A 13408-nucleotide genomic window follows, 5' to 3' on the forward strand; every position below is an offset into this window, starting at 1 on the left:
GTGACCCCAAGAAGCCAGAATTTTGGGCACCGGTAGTTTCCAACATGTCAGCGAAGTTGGCAAGCTGGAAAAAGGCTTATCTATCTAGGGGGGGCCGATTAACTTTGATTTCTTCGGTGCTAAACGCCCAGCCAACATACTTCATGGTGCCTCAACAAGTAGCGAAGCTAATGGAAACTTTGATGAGGAATTTTCTTTGGGATGGTGCGGATGGGGAGGCTCATTGTCATGTTGTTAAATGGACTCAAGTGTGCAAACCGAAAGAAATGGGAGGATTAGGAGTGGGAAGCGTACGATTGAGGAATAAAGCGCTGTTAGGGAAGTGGTGGTGGCGATGTGCGGTTGAACATGAGTCTATGTGGAAAAGAGTTGTGGAAAGCATATATGGTATCGAAGATAATGGAAGGGATATCAGGGATGCTAGGACTTCGACTTTTAGAAGCCCTTGGAAGTTTATCACTCGGGCCCATTCTTCATGTCAGCACTTGATTGGTACCGTGCTTAAGGGAGGGAACGTTTTGAGATTCTGGGAGGATAGATGGGTGGGTGATGTGTCTTTCAAATATCAATTTCCAAATCTTTTTCTCGTGTCTTCGACTCCTAACAAACCTGTTTCTCAATTTTACTCGGTCTCTGATAATCAGGGTACTTCGGTCTATCATTGGGATGTGAGGTTCAGAAGAGGGTTGAATGATGTCGAGTTGGGTGAGTTTACTACACTTTTAGGAATTTTAGACTCGGTCTCTTTGAGTGTAGGTTCGTCTGACTCCGCGGTATGGTTAGGGGACTCGTCGGGCGTTTTCTCTGTAAGATCTCTTTACTATTCCTTCTTCCAAGAATCAGATAATCTCTTTTCACCATTCTACGCTAACATCTGGAAAGTACCAATTCCACAAAAGGTAAAGGTGTTTTCTTGGATAGTTGCTTTGGGAAAATTACAAAAGTGTGACAATTTACAAAAGAGACAACCAAACCAGGTACTTTATCCTCAATGGTGCATCTTATGCAAGAAAAATGAGGAGACTCAAGATCATCTTCTGCAACATTGTTCTTTCACAACAAAAATTTGGAACAGGGTTATGCAACATATGGGATTCGAGTAGGTTTTCCCTAAATTTTCGAGGGAAATGTTGGTCATGGAAAACAGAATTCTAAATAACAAGGAAGGAAGGTTGTTTTGGTATATCATTGTGCACTGCATTTTTTGGTCCACATGGACGGAGCGCAATAGCAGAATTTTCAGCGACAAAGAAGAGTCGACAGAGGGATTATGGGAGAAGATTAGATTCAAAGTGGCTACATGGACTACTACGGTGCCAGCGTTTCATCATCTACTTGTATCTGATCTAGTTAGGGACTGGCGTTTCATTCTATATTGAAAATCCTACGCTTTTTTAGTTGTAAAAGTTCGGTGGATGACTCATCCACTTACTTTGTAAACTAAGATTCTATGATTTTAATAAATATCTAGTTTCATATCAAAAAAAAAAAATTAAGGAGTTGGTAAGCCTTTTAAATTGAAGCCTACATATTTTTACATTAAATGGCGGGAGTAGAAAAATTGATAATGAGATGTTAATATGATTTTATTGTCCTTTGTTATGATCAAATTTTTATCACGAGATCAAAAGTTATAATTGTTAGTCAATGCACAATTTTATTTTTTATACTTGTGGCAACGCAAAGTGTACGTACTTAGATACTGATGGGTATGACTCTTAGGCCCATGACATGGGTCAGCCATGGCCATGTTTGATCGGTTGTCAGAGTTGAGGTCTTCCAGTTAGTCTATTTATATTAAATTGAAGTCTGATCAGTTTTATGGTCAATGGTAATCCGATGAAGATATCCTATTTAAGTCATCCATTAAAAATATGAACAAGGTTGACCATATCTCCAGCAAAGACATTATTACACAATAAGATCCGACGTCACATTTTTACAGCTCACATAGTAAACCAGATCAAGCGGCACAACATCAGTAGCTTGATACACAAGAACTTTCTATTATGTCATTCATCTCAATACTGGTCTCACACATACACGCTTAATCCAACATACTTAAATCAAATTTGGTGTAGCAAAATAAATGTACTCTTTTCTATACTTTTAGGGGGTGTATTCAATATAAACTTTTAAAGACCTTTACCGAATTTTAAAATCTAGAGGTATTCAATTTAAACTTTTATATACTCTATATATGTTTAGTGGTATTCAACATGGATTTTGGTAGAGTTTTAAAAAGTCATGTGGTATTCAAACTTGACTTTTTAAACTAAGTTAAGAGGTATCCAAAAAATCCATATATTTTCAAGGATTCTTATTTTAGTATTTATGTACAAACCTTGAAACCTTATGTACAATTACAAAAAATCTAAAATATTCTTCCACCTATACCAAACATTTTGATGGACTTTCTTTGAAAAATACGCTATCTCTCTTCTATCTCAAACCGTTTCTAGGGTTCTTCACTCGCTCAAAAAAATTTCTTCTATTCAAAGGTATGATTGGTCATTCTTGCCAATATTTATGTGTAAATAGATGAGTTGTTTTTTCTTGAATCACTATGGTTATTGTATTTAAAACGATTTTTTTTGCGAAAGAAAACCATGAAAATATTAAAAATAATTATATTCGAAATGGACGTAGGAGGAGTAACACATCTTTGATCTAATATATAGTACATTCTTTAATTTAATTTTTTTAATGATGTAATAATTCACATATGTAAAAAGTTTGCTAAAAAAGACAGTGATCTTAATAGTTTGATTAAAATCATTCATACGTACACAGTAAAATTGATTGTTTTATATTGAAGTTTAATTTTTGACTTAATTTAATCGATTATTTTATATTTTAAAAATTCGTGATTTTTTAATAGGCCTTTCATCTAAATTTTTTATTATTATTCACCACATATTATACAGTGTTTCTTTGTTTGTTTTAATGAGTGTGGGAAGATAACGCCATTTTTCAGCTGTTACGAGTAGAAGAGTTAGGAGCATAGTAATTTTTCCTTATCGACTGTGAACCCTTTTATTTTGCAAGTATTCATTTTTGTTTCAATATATATACTATGAAGGTATGATGCATTTTTACACGTGTAAGCTGATGCATTTGTAATGTTCTAACATGTTTGACAAAATTTAAGAACTCGATGATATTTTAATATAATTATTGAGATATTTAACTTCTACCTTTTCTTAAGAAATTATAAATGGGTGATTCACAAACAAAATATAATTTGTGGATGACTGAGGAGAGCAATAAATTATTAAAACTCATAGTCGATGCTGCCATGAAAGAATGTCGTGATAAGAATGGGATGCTGAACAAAAGAACAGTGGAAAAGAATATACTTTCTACTCTTAACAGAAAACTGGGGTATGAAAAGTCTTTCGCACAATATCAAAGTCGTTTGAAATGGTTCAAACAACTATACAATAATTATTCTAAGCTTATATGTCATAGTTCTGGGTTTGGATGGGATCCTGAGACAAAAAAATTCACGGCTAATGATGAAGTGTGGGATGAATATTTTAAGGTGAGAATCTGAAATTAGAATAATAAAATTTACATTTTTCAGTTAAAATTAGAATTATTTTTAACACTTGTTGCTTTTTGTTCTTTGACAGTCTCATCCTAAACATGAACATTATCAGACAAGAACTTTTGAAGATTATGAAGATTTGAGAATTGTAGTTGGGAATGGAACAGCCACCGGAAAGTGTTCAATGGGATTAGGAGATGACACTGATGCGAGAACATTTGAGACTGAACAAAATAAAAGTACTAGCTTAATAGATGATTACATGTTTGATTACGATAGTGGTGAATTCATTCAAAGTGAAAGGCAAGAATCTTTATATCAGCCTCCACTTCATGAGGACTTTATTTCTCCACTACCTTCTCAACCAATGAGTTCAGATGTTCCACCAGCCACTAGAAAACGAGATATGATAGAGTTTGAAAGAAAATCGAGCACATCAAAGAATCTTGACCAAGATATTATGCATAAGCTCTCTTACAACCTTGAGAAGGTAGCTTCTAAGATTGAATCAATTGGTGATGTAGATGATAATTGTTGGGATGCTATTAAGAAAGTCCCAAACTTGGAGAATCGTACTCGGTACAAGGTGCTTGACTTGCTTAATACTAGATCAAAGAAGATGGCTTTCCTGAAAATGACAATCGAAGAGCGCTTGGAATGGATAGACTATAAGTTAAATGAATGATTGATTTTTGGTGGCATAAGTGAGTGATAAACATTGTGTTAAAATGTTTACTAATATTTTTTTGAATTGCTTTTTAATTATTGAACTGATAGCGAATTTGAATTTTTGGATTATTTCTATTCTATAATTACTCCGTTTTTTTATTGAACATATCTTGTTTTGGTTAGACATATGATGTTTTTTCATGGATTCATAGATTTTTTTATTTTCATTACTTGTTTTATGTCAAGTGGTTAATTTAAATGTCAAATATCAATGTGCACAACGTAGATGAACAAATGGAAGAAGAAGAACTGGGAGAAGAATTACATGAAACTTTTGAGTATTTGTGGATCCAAATTTTTGAGATCCTATATGTGCTAAATGAGCACATAATTAACATTCATAGAGAACGTGTCCATCCTCCCTAAATAGACGATCAATAACTACAAGTGGATACGATTATATTCATAGAATATTAAAAGAGGATCCAACAAATTTTCGAGAAATTTACAGAATGTACCCCGATATTTTTTAAAATTATGCACCATTCTTAGAGAAAGAACACCCTTACAAGACACAAGATACATTTGTGTTGATGAAATGCTTGCCATGTTTTTACTTATTGTTGGTCAAAATACTCGATATTGCTTGATTCGTAAAACATTTGGTCGATCGCACTACAATACTAGTCAAAACTTCAACAAGATGTTGAGAGCATTAATATGCATTGCAGTAGATATGATGGCTAAACCTGGATCAGCTGTACCAGAAAGAATAAGAGGGAGCACAAGATTCTACCCTTACTTTCAAGTAAGTAATGAGATTCTTATATTATTATTTTTTGTTGTTTTTATTGTTGTAATTATTGTTATTGCTATTCATGTTGTTGGTGCAGGATTGCATTGGAGCTATTGATGGAACTCATATTCCAGCTACGGTGTCTGGGCGTGACAATAACAGTTACCGTAATCGCCACTGAATAATTTCTCAAAATGTTTTGGCAGTTTGTAACTTTGATTTAGAATTCATTTACGTACTCAGCGGATGGGAGGGATCTGCTCATGATTCACACGTGTTGACTGATGCTTTATCAAGAAATAATGGACTTAAAATGCCACGAGGTATATATTTGTTTCCTATATATTACATGACTAGTTATATTTTTTGTAATGTTCAAAGAGTATGTATATTATTCATTAGTTAATTAACTTTACAAATATGATTTGATAGGTAAATATTTTTTTAGTGGATGGTTCCAAATCGACGTCAATTCTTGGCTCCTTTTCGAGGTGTACGTTATCATCTTCAAGAATTCACAGATCAAGGTCGTCACCATGAAGATGCTAAAGAGTTGTTCAATCTTCGTCATGCTTCTTTGAAGAATGTTATAGAGCGGACATTTGGTATATTTAAATCACAGTTCAAAATATTCAAGATGGCTCCTCCATTTCCATATACGACCCAAACAGAGTTTGTATTGGCTTGTGCTGGATTACAATTTTCTTCGAAAGGAGTGTCGATGTGATGAATTTCAAATTGAACCAGATAATGAAGCTCAATTGTCTTCATCGGCACAAGTTTATGAAGATGACGACTTTGATCAGTTATTTGATACTCAAGAACAACAACGAGCAAAAGCTAATGAATGGAGGGATACCTTAGCCAATGGAATGTGGAGCGATGTTGATCAAATTGTAAATAATGATTAGATTTTTTTATATAAAAGTCTACTTATTATTTTGATTGTTCATTTAATAAAATTTTATTATGAACTTATAAAAATGTTGTTCATTAATATGTTGAATTGACATAAAGAATTGAAATTTTGATTTCAATAAATTGGATAGTTTATTTGTCGTTTTTCAAAAATTAAATTTATTTAACCTTTAAGTAAGTAAAATTCATTTATATTTTCATAAATTAAAAAAAATTAAAATTGAAGAGGTTATACATGTCCGATAATTATTTAAAAGAAATTAATAAAAAAATAAATAACAATTATAAATTACAAAATTCATATAATTCTATGGAAAAGTTTACAAAAGTCTACAAAAATCTTGAAAAAAAGTCTATGAAATATGTTTTACAATTCTATGAGATTCTATAAAAATCAATCAAAATCCATCAACTCCACAAAAGTCCACCTTTTAAAAAAAGTCATTAAATTTTTTTAAAAGTATAGAATGAATACACCCCCCTTAATTCTATTTTCACAAGAATGGTGATATCTTCGATACAGGTTTGATACAGAAAAATATATAATTGAATTTTTTTTCTTTAATGTTGAAAGATTCACTAAGGTTCTGTTTTTACAAAAGATATTTGAAATACGTAAACTTCAAATGACTATGTTGAAGGGTGAGTTTGAAATTAAATTTAAAAAAATATTTGAATATAACAAAGGATTTGAAATCGATAATTCTAATTATAATAAAATAGATATATTTTTATTCCAATCGCTCTGTAACCGGTCAGATACGAGCACATCAAGATGTATACTCTGATTCAAATCGTTCAATGGCTATGAGATAAAGTATGATTGAACATTATACTATTAGCTATCGAATGACATAAAGTTTCCTAAATTGTCTATGGTCTATCGTCTTTTCAGAAGTTAGGACCTAAAAGTCGCAAAATAAAAGAAACATTTAATGATATGCACGGTGACTTAATTAAACAATGTCATACTTGTTGGGTATTAGTACAGATGATCGTTGGAAAGAATTTTCAACCGTTGAAAATTTTCAACTATAAATATGCAGACTCTAGATTTTTAAAAAAATTAGTCGAATCACAAATACAAGTTAATATCTTTCAAGTATGCATTCATTCAAGATTTATGTAACATACCATACTTTTAAACATACTTAAAATTTACGGAAAAATAAAAATTTTCTTAGATATGAAATAAACCTTCAAATTCCAATTAAAATAAACTGTTCATTAAAAAATACTTGCAAATAAAATATCACAAATAAAGTTTGCTAAAAAAAAACTTGTTTAAACATTGTAAATACATCTCATGAAAATCAAAGTATTAAAAATATCATGCATAGAATCTTAAAATATGTAGTAGCCCGAATTCCAAATTGGGTAATTAACGGAGTAATGGTGATTAAGAAGGTTTAAGGTGTAATTTTGGCTATGGTCATGATCGGACGGACCGAAGAGGGTTCGGAAGCACCGAAGAGTTCGGACGATCCGAAGTGTAGTTCGGTAAATCCGATCATAGGTGTCAAGTGTTGATCGACACGTCATTTTCCATGCATGTTCGGACGGTCCGAAGTGTATGATCGGAGGATCCGATCATGAGCTGTCAAGAGCCAATGGACACGTAGCGTTCGGACGTTCCGAAGTGTTGTTCGGAGGATCCGAACATGGCCTATAAATAGTGCTCGGATTTCTCATTTGTGACTTGCCAATTTATGATTTTGCCTCATAGTTGAGAGGATTTGGAAGGTTTTTAGGGTTAGTTGTTGGTCGAGCGATAGCCAAGAGCTGCCAGGAGTAGTAGCGTAGCGGCGCCTGAGTTTCAAGGCAATCGACATCAAAGGGCTGTCGAAGGACGAAGGTAAACCCTAAACCTTTGGTAGTACTAGGGAGTACTGGTTTTGCTAGTCGAGCATGGTAGTATTGATTGAGTATGCTTTTGATGCGTAGGCTTGTGCTAGACCTGATTAGCGGTGTTGCGTAAGGCTAGGCTTGCTGTGATAGAGGTACAAAAGTACTATCCGAGATATCCTGGTTGAGTATACATTCATATATGTGTTGCATGAGTATTTGCTGCATTGTTATATGTCATATGATGCATGCTATTATGTCACGAGTTATGATGCATATTGCATATCATGTTGAGCCGTATCTCCTTCGAGATAGCCTTTACTGTTGAGCTGTATCTCTTTCGAGATAAGCTATATCTTGGGGCCGCTCAGCCCTGTCTTGTGGACGCATGAACACCGAGAGTACACAGTGGCCGACGGGTCGGGAGGGCTTCGGTGGTCCGGGACATTTTAGGTCCACGTCTGTCTTGTAGTGGATGCAGTGACCCAGAGGTTGGACCGCGCGGCACTATCCACTTGGCGCCTCTAGACTGAGCATTTTGAGATCCTTTGTGATTCCTGTTTCTTGACTACCCTGGTATCATATCATAGCATGTGCATTTCATATAGGTTTGTATACTCATACTTTTGTACTGGGCGTTCTTATCGCTCACGTCCTCGGTTTTGTTTATTCTTGGACACCCCATTCCCACGGGGCAGGCCTCAGGTTGGATGGCTCAGGAGGAGCAGGAGGAGGACGTTGAGTAGCTGGTTGGTTTAGTTTTCAGTGTTTTCCATTTGATTCGATATGGTTGTACTGGATATTTCATTTTGAGTTAGTCTAGACTTCGATTTCGATTGGGTTGTATAACTATTGTTGTTGGCCATATTTCCGCTGTTATCTCTGATTATAATTAATTAGGTTAATTGCATGCTTAGTTTTTGATTAGTAGGTGATTCTGGAACGGGTCACTACATTTATGGTAGTATAACTATTGTTGTTGGCCATATTTCCGCTGTTATCTCTGATTATAATTAATTAGGTTAATTGCATGCTTAGTTTTTGATTAGTAGGTGATTCTGGAACGGGTCACTACATTTCCATCATGCTTAGTTTTTGATTAGTAGGTGATTCTGGAACGGGTCACTACATTTATGGTATCAGAGCATGCGTATGATTTTGGGATATAGATTCTGTTTTGGGATTTCCGTTGACCATTTTACCATTTTCCCTATTCTATCTTGTAGCGATGGCTGACCATTTTGATGACGGGAGTAGTCAGGGGAGTGTAGGTCGATGGGGTGACCAGGACGATCATAGACGTCATCGTGAGCATCGTCATCGTCGGGATGGTCCTAGGCGTTTCGATATGCATCGTTTCATGCAGATGGGGCCTAAGCCTTTAGTTGGCGGTGAGACTCCCGATGATGCGGAGGATTGGTTAGAGCGCATGGAGAGTTGTTTCCGCGCATTCCAGTGCACCGATGAGCAGAAGATGGAGACCCTTAGTTTTCTTCTCGAGGGCCGTGCTCGCAGGTGGTGGCGATCGACTTCTGCGCCGATAGTTCAGTCGCAGGGAAGAGCGACTTGGGTCGATTTCCGTGCAGCGTTCATGCAGCTGTACTTTCCTCCAGCCCTTCGCCAGGCCAAGACGATTGAGCTCCTGAACCTTAAGCAGGGGAGTATGTCTGTTGATGAGTATCAGCAGAAATTCTTTGAGTTGTTACCCTTCGCTCCTCATATCAGTGGCAGTTCTGAGGCCAAGTATGATCATTTCCTCCAGGGCCTTAATCAGGAGATCTTTGATCGAGTCACTGTCTGTGATAATCCTACTTCTTATGATGGGTTAGTGAACCGGTGTCGCCAGGCAGAGATCAGTCTCCAGCGTGGTAGGGCTATTCTTTCTTCTTCTAGACCTCCGAGTACTTTGAGGCCTCGATCTCAGTCATTCAAGAAATCTGGTTCATCTTCTTCTGGATCTGGATCTCGATCTAGTGGTGTTTTCCGCTTTGGTAAGAAGAAGGAGTCTTGTGCGCATTGTGGGAAGAACCATCCATCGGAGCAATGCCGAGTAGCCACAGGAGCTTGTTATCAGTGCGGAGAGATGGGGCATATTAAGAAGAATTGTCCTCAGTTGCGAGGTGGAGCAGGATCCGGTTCTGGATCTCAGACGACTGTTCAGCAGAGGAGGCAGGGTCAGGCAGTGGGTAGTTCGAATCTTCGACCTCGTGCCCAAGGTCAGGTTTTTGCGCTGAACCAGGATCAGGCTGCAGATGAGACGGAGAGAGTCATAACAGGTACTTTTCATTTATGCGGTATTCCTGCTTTTGTTCTTATTGATACAGGAGCCTCTCATTCCTTCATTTCTGCACGATTTGTTAAGCGTCATAGGTTACCCTATGTTTCTCTAGACTTCATTCTTTCTGTTTCTACTCTGATGGGTCATTCGGTGTTAGCGAAGCGTCTAGTGATGGGTTGTCCCTTAGATTTTGAGGGTAACGAGTTGACGGCGAATCTTATGATCCTAGAGATGGAAGATTTTGATTGTATCTTGGGTATAGACTTATTGACTACCTACCGAGCTACTGTGGATTGTTACCAGAAGCTTGTTCAGTTTCGTACGACTGAAAGCTCTAGTTGGTTTTTCTATGGTGAGGGAGCGCGACCTCCGATGCCACTGGTATCTGCTCTGAAAGCCTGTCGTGCTTTAGAGTCGGGCGGGGAAGGCTACCTCATCTATGCGATTGATTCATCCACAGGTAGTGTTGGTCTAGAGGATATTCCAGTGGTTTGTGAATTTCCTGATGTTTTCCCAGATGAGATTCCTGGTTTTCCTCCGGTTAGAGAGGTGGAATTTGGCATAGATTTAATGCCAGGGACTGCACCGATTTCTCGTGCCCCCTATCGTCTTGCTCCGTCAGAGATGAGAGAGCTGAAGCAGCAATTGCAGGATCTTCTTGATAAGGGTTATATTCGCCCGAGTGTTTCGCCTTGGGGAGCTCCAGTCTTGTTTGTCAAGAAGAAGGATGGATCGATGCGGTTGTGCATGGATTATCGCCAGCTGAATCGGGTGACGATCAAAAACAAGTACCCTTTACCCCGTATTGATGACTTGTTCGATCAGCTTCAGGGTACTTCTGTTTACTCCAAGATCGACTTGCGATCGGGTTATCATCAGATGAGAGTCAGAGATGATGATATTTCCAAGACTGCATTTCGTACTCGTTATGGGCATTACGAGTTTCTAGTTATGCCATTCGGATTGACGAATGCGCCAGCGGTGTTCATGGATCTGATGAACCGAATCTTCCGAGATTTTCTGGATCAGTTTGTGGTGGTTTTCATTGACGATATCTTGATCTATTCCCACAGTGTGGAAGAGCATGCCCAACACTTGAGGATTGTGTTGCAGATTCTTCGCGAGAAGCAATTGTATGCTAAGCTGAATAAGTGCGAGTTCTGGATTGATCGTGTGGTATTCCTTGGTCATGTGATTTCCAAGGAAGGAGTTTCTGTGGATCCCAGCAAGATTGAAGCAGTGCTGAATTGGTCACGTCCGACGACGGTGGCTGAGATCCGTAGTTTTCTAGGTCTGGCAGGGTATTATCGTCGCTTCATCGTGAATTTCTCTCAGATAGCCAGACCATTGACGCAACTTACTCGGAGGGATGTTCCATTTGAGTGGTCATCCGAGTGCGAAGATAGTTTCAGAGAGCTTCGTCGACTTCTGACTTCCGCACCTGTTTTGGCGTTACCGTCAGGATCTGATGGTTTCAGTGTTTACACCGATGCCTCCACTCAAGGCTTAGGGTGTGTGTTGACGCAAAACGGTCATGTGATTGCTTATGCTTCCAGACAGCTGAAATCTCACGAGGAGAAGTATCCCACTCATGATCTGGAATTGGCAGCTATTGTGTTTGCGCTGAAGATTTGGCGTCATTATTTGTACGGTGTTCAGTTTGAAATCTTTACTGATCATAAGAGTCTGAAATATCTGTTCACTCAGGCTGAGTTGAACATGAGGCAACGTCGTTGGATGGATTTGCTGAAGGATTATGATTGCGAGATCAAGTACCATCCAGGTTCTGCGAATCTCACAGCTGATGCGCTTAGTCGCAAGGTGAGAGCCTCTGCACTTCAGACTTGTGCTATGACTAGTGCCATCCAGGATAGTTGCTCGTTGGGGTTTAACTTCAAGCATCGGAAAGGTATGGAGAGCATTCGTGTTGCTACCATTTTATCTGAGCCCAATTTGTTCACTCGGATTCGAGAAGCTCAGATGTCTGATCTCAAGACTCAGAGATTAGCTCGGTTAGTTGGTGGTGATAGCAATTTCCATTATCAGTCCAATGGTCTTCTGTGCTTATCTAATTGGGTTGTAGTACCAGAGGATGACACTTTGAGGGACGAGATATTGTCTCAGGCGCATCGAAGCAAGTTAAGTGTTCATCCAGGAAGCAACAAGATGTATAGAGACTTGAGGATGCGGTTTTGGTGGAAAGGGATGAAGCGCAGCGTGTATCAGTTTGTCTCCAAGTGTCTAGTTTGCCAGCAGGTTAAGGCAGAGCACCGTCGACCGGGAGGATTGTTGTTGAACTTACCTATTCCAGAATGGAAGTGGGAGCATATTACGATGGATTTCATTACTCACTTGCCATTATCTTCGAGGAACAGCGATGCTATCTGGGTAGTGGTGGATCGACTCACCAAGTCTGCTCATTTTCTGCCGTATAATCGTGATTTCACTTTCGATCGTATGGCTCGATTGTACATTCAGGAGATTGTACGTTTGCATGGAGTGCCTGTCAGTATTGTTAGTGACAGAGATCCTCGTTTTACCTCACGGTTTTGGGGTAGTTTCCAGTCAGCTTTGGGTACTACACTGAGTCTGAGTACTGCTTATCATCCGGAGACTGACGGTCAATCAGAGAGGACTATCCGTACGCTTGAGGATATGTTGCGAGCCTGTGTTATGGATTTCGGACCCGCTTGGCAGGATCATTTGCCTTTGATTGAGTTCGCGTACAACAACAGCTATCATCGTAGTATTGGTATGGCACCATTTGAGGCGTTGTACGGGCGACGTTGTCGTACTCCATTATTCTGGGATGAAGTCGGGGAACGACAGGTAGAGGGACCGGAGTTAGTCCAGCAGGCTATAGATAAGGTTGCAGTAATCAAGAAGCGGATTAAGACTGCTCAGGATCGACAGGCTAGTTATGCGAACACAAAGCGTCGACCTCTTCATTTTCAGCCAGGTGAGAAGGTGTTTCTCCGAGTTTCGCCTTTTCGCAGGATTTTGAGATTTGGTCTCAAGGGTAAGCTGTCTCCGAGATTTATTGGTCCATTCGAGATACTGGAATGTGTGGGAGATTTAGCTTACAGACTTGCGTTGCCGCCGTATCTATCAAGTATTCATGATGTGTTCCACGTATCCTTGTTGAGACGTTATGTAGCAGATGAGTCGCACATCTTACATCCATCTGAAGTTCAACTTGATACGGATTTGTCTTACGTGGAGCGACCAGTTCAGATTCTAGATCGCAAAGATAAGGTGTTGCGGAATAAGATCATTCCTCTTGTCTTAGTGCAGTGGCAGCGTCGAGGCACTGAAGAAGCCACTTGGGAGTTAGAGAGTCGTATGCGTTCGG

General features: G+C 38.5%; 2 protein-coding genes across 2 annotated transcripts; both read left to right on the plus strand.

The window, feature by feature from the left end:
- Nucleotides 1–3217: 3217 nt before the first annotated feature.
- Nucleotides 3218–5239, plus strand: LOC140835440 (uncharacterized protein At2g29880-like). Its single transcript, XM_073200935.1, has 3 exons — nt 3218–3544; nt 3636–5027; nt 5113–5239. The coding sequence occupies exons 1-2, from the start codon at nt 3218–3220 to the stop codon at nt 4233–4235; spliced, it is 927 nt and encodes a 308-aa protein (XP_073057036.1). The 3' UTR covers nt 4236–5027; nt 5113–5239.
- LOC140835441 (uncharacterized) lies at nt 4959–5926 on the plus strand. The gene is made up of 5 exons (XM_073200936.1): nt 4959–5027; nt 5113–5182; nt 5240–5338; nt 5537–5620; nt 5763–5926. The coding sequence occupies exons 1-5, from the start codon at nt 4959–4961 to the stop codon at nt 5924–5926; spliced, it is 486 nt and encodes a 161-aa protein (XP_073057037.1).
- The last annotated feature ends 7482 nt before the right edge of the window (nt 5927–13408 follow it).

This window comes from Primulina eburnea, chromosome 6, assembly GCF_022965805.1.
Source record: "Primulina eburnea isolate SZY01 chromosome 6, ASM2296580v1, whole genome shotgun sequence".
NCBI classification, from domain to species: Eukaryota; Viridiplantae; Streptophyta; class Magnoliopsida; order Lamiales; family Gesneriaceae; genus Primulina; species Primulina eburnea.

Bases quoted from the DNA above. Each gene is read 5' to 3' on its own strand.
- LOC140835440 (XM_073200935.1), top strand. From the start codon at position 3,218: ATGGGTGATTCACAAACAAAATATAATTTGTGGATGACTGAGGAGAGC. The intron at 3,545-3,635 runs GTGAGAATCTGA...GTTCTTTGACAG, and splicing joins TGTGGGATGAATATTTTAAG to TCTCATCCTAAACATGAACA.
- LOC140835441 (XM_073200936.1), top strand. From the start codon at position 4,959: ATGGCTAAACCTGGATCAGCTGTACCAGAAAGAATAAGAGGGAGCACA. The intron at 5,339-5,536 runs GTATATATTTGT...AAGAATTCACAG, and splicing joins TGGACTTAAAATGCCACGAG to ATCAAGGTCGTCACCATGAA. The intron at 5,621-5,762 runs GTATATTTAAAT...AAATTGAACCAG, and splicing joins TGTTATAGAGCGGACATTTG to ATAATGAAGCTCAATTGTCT.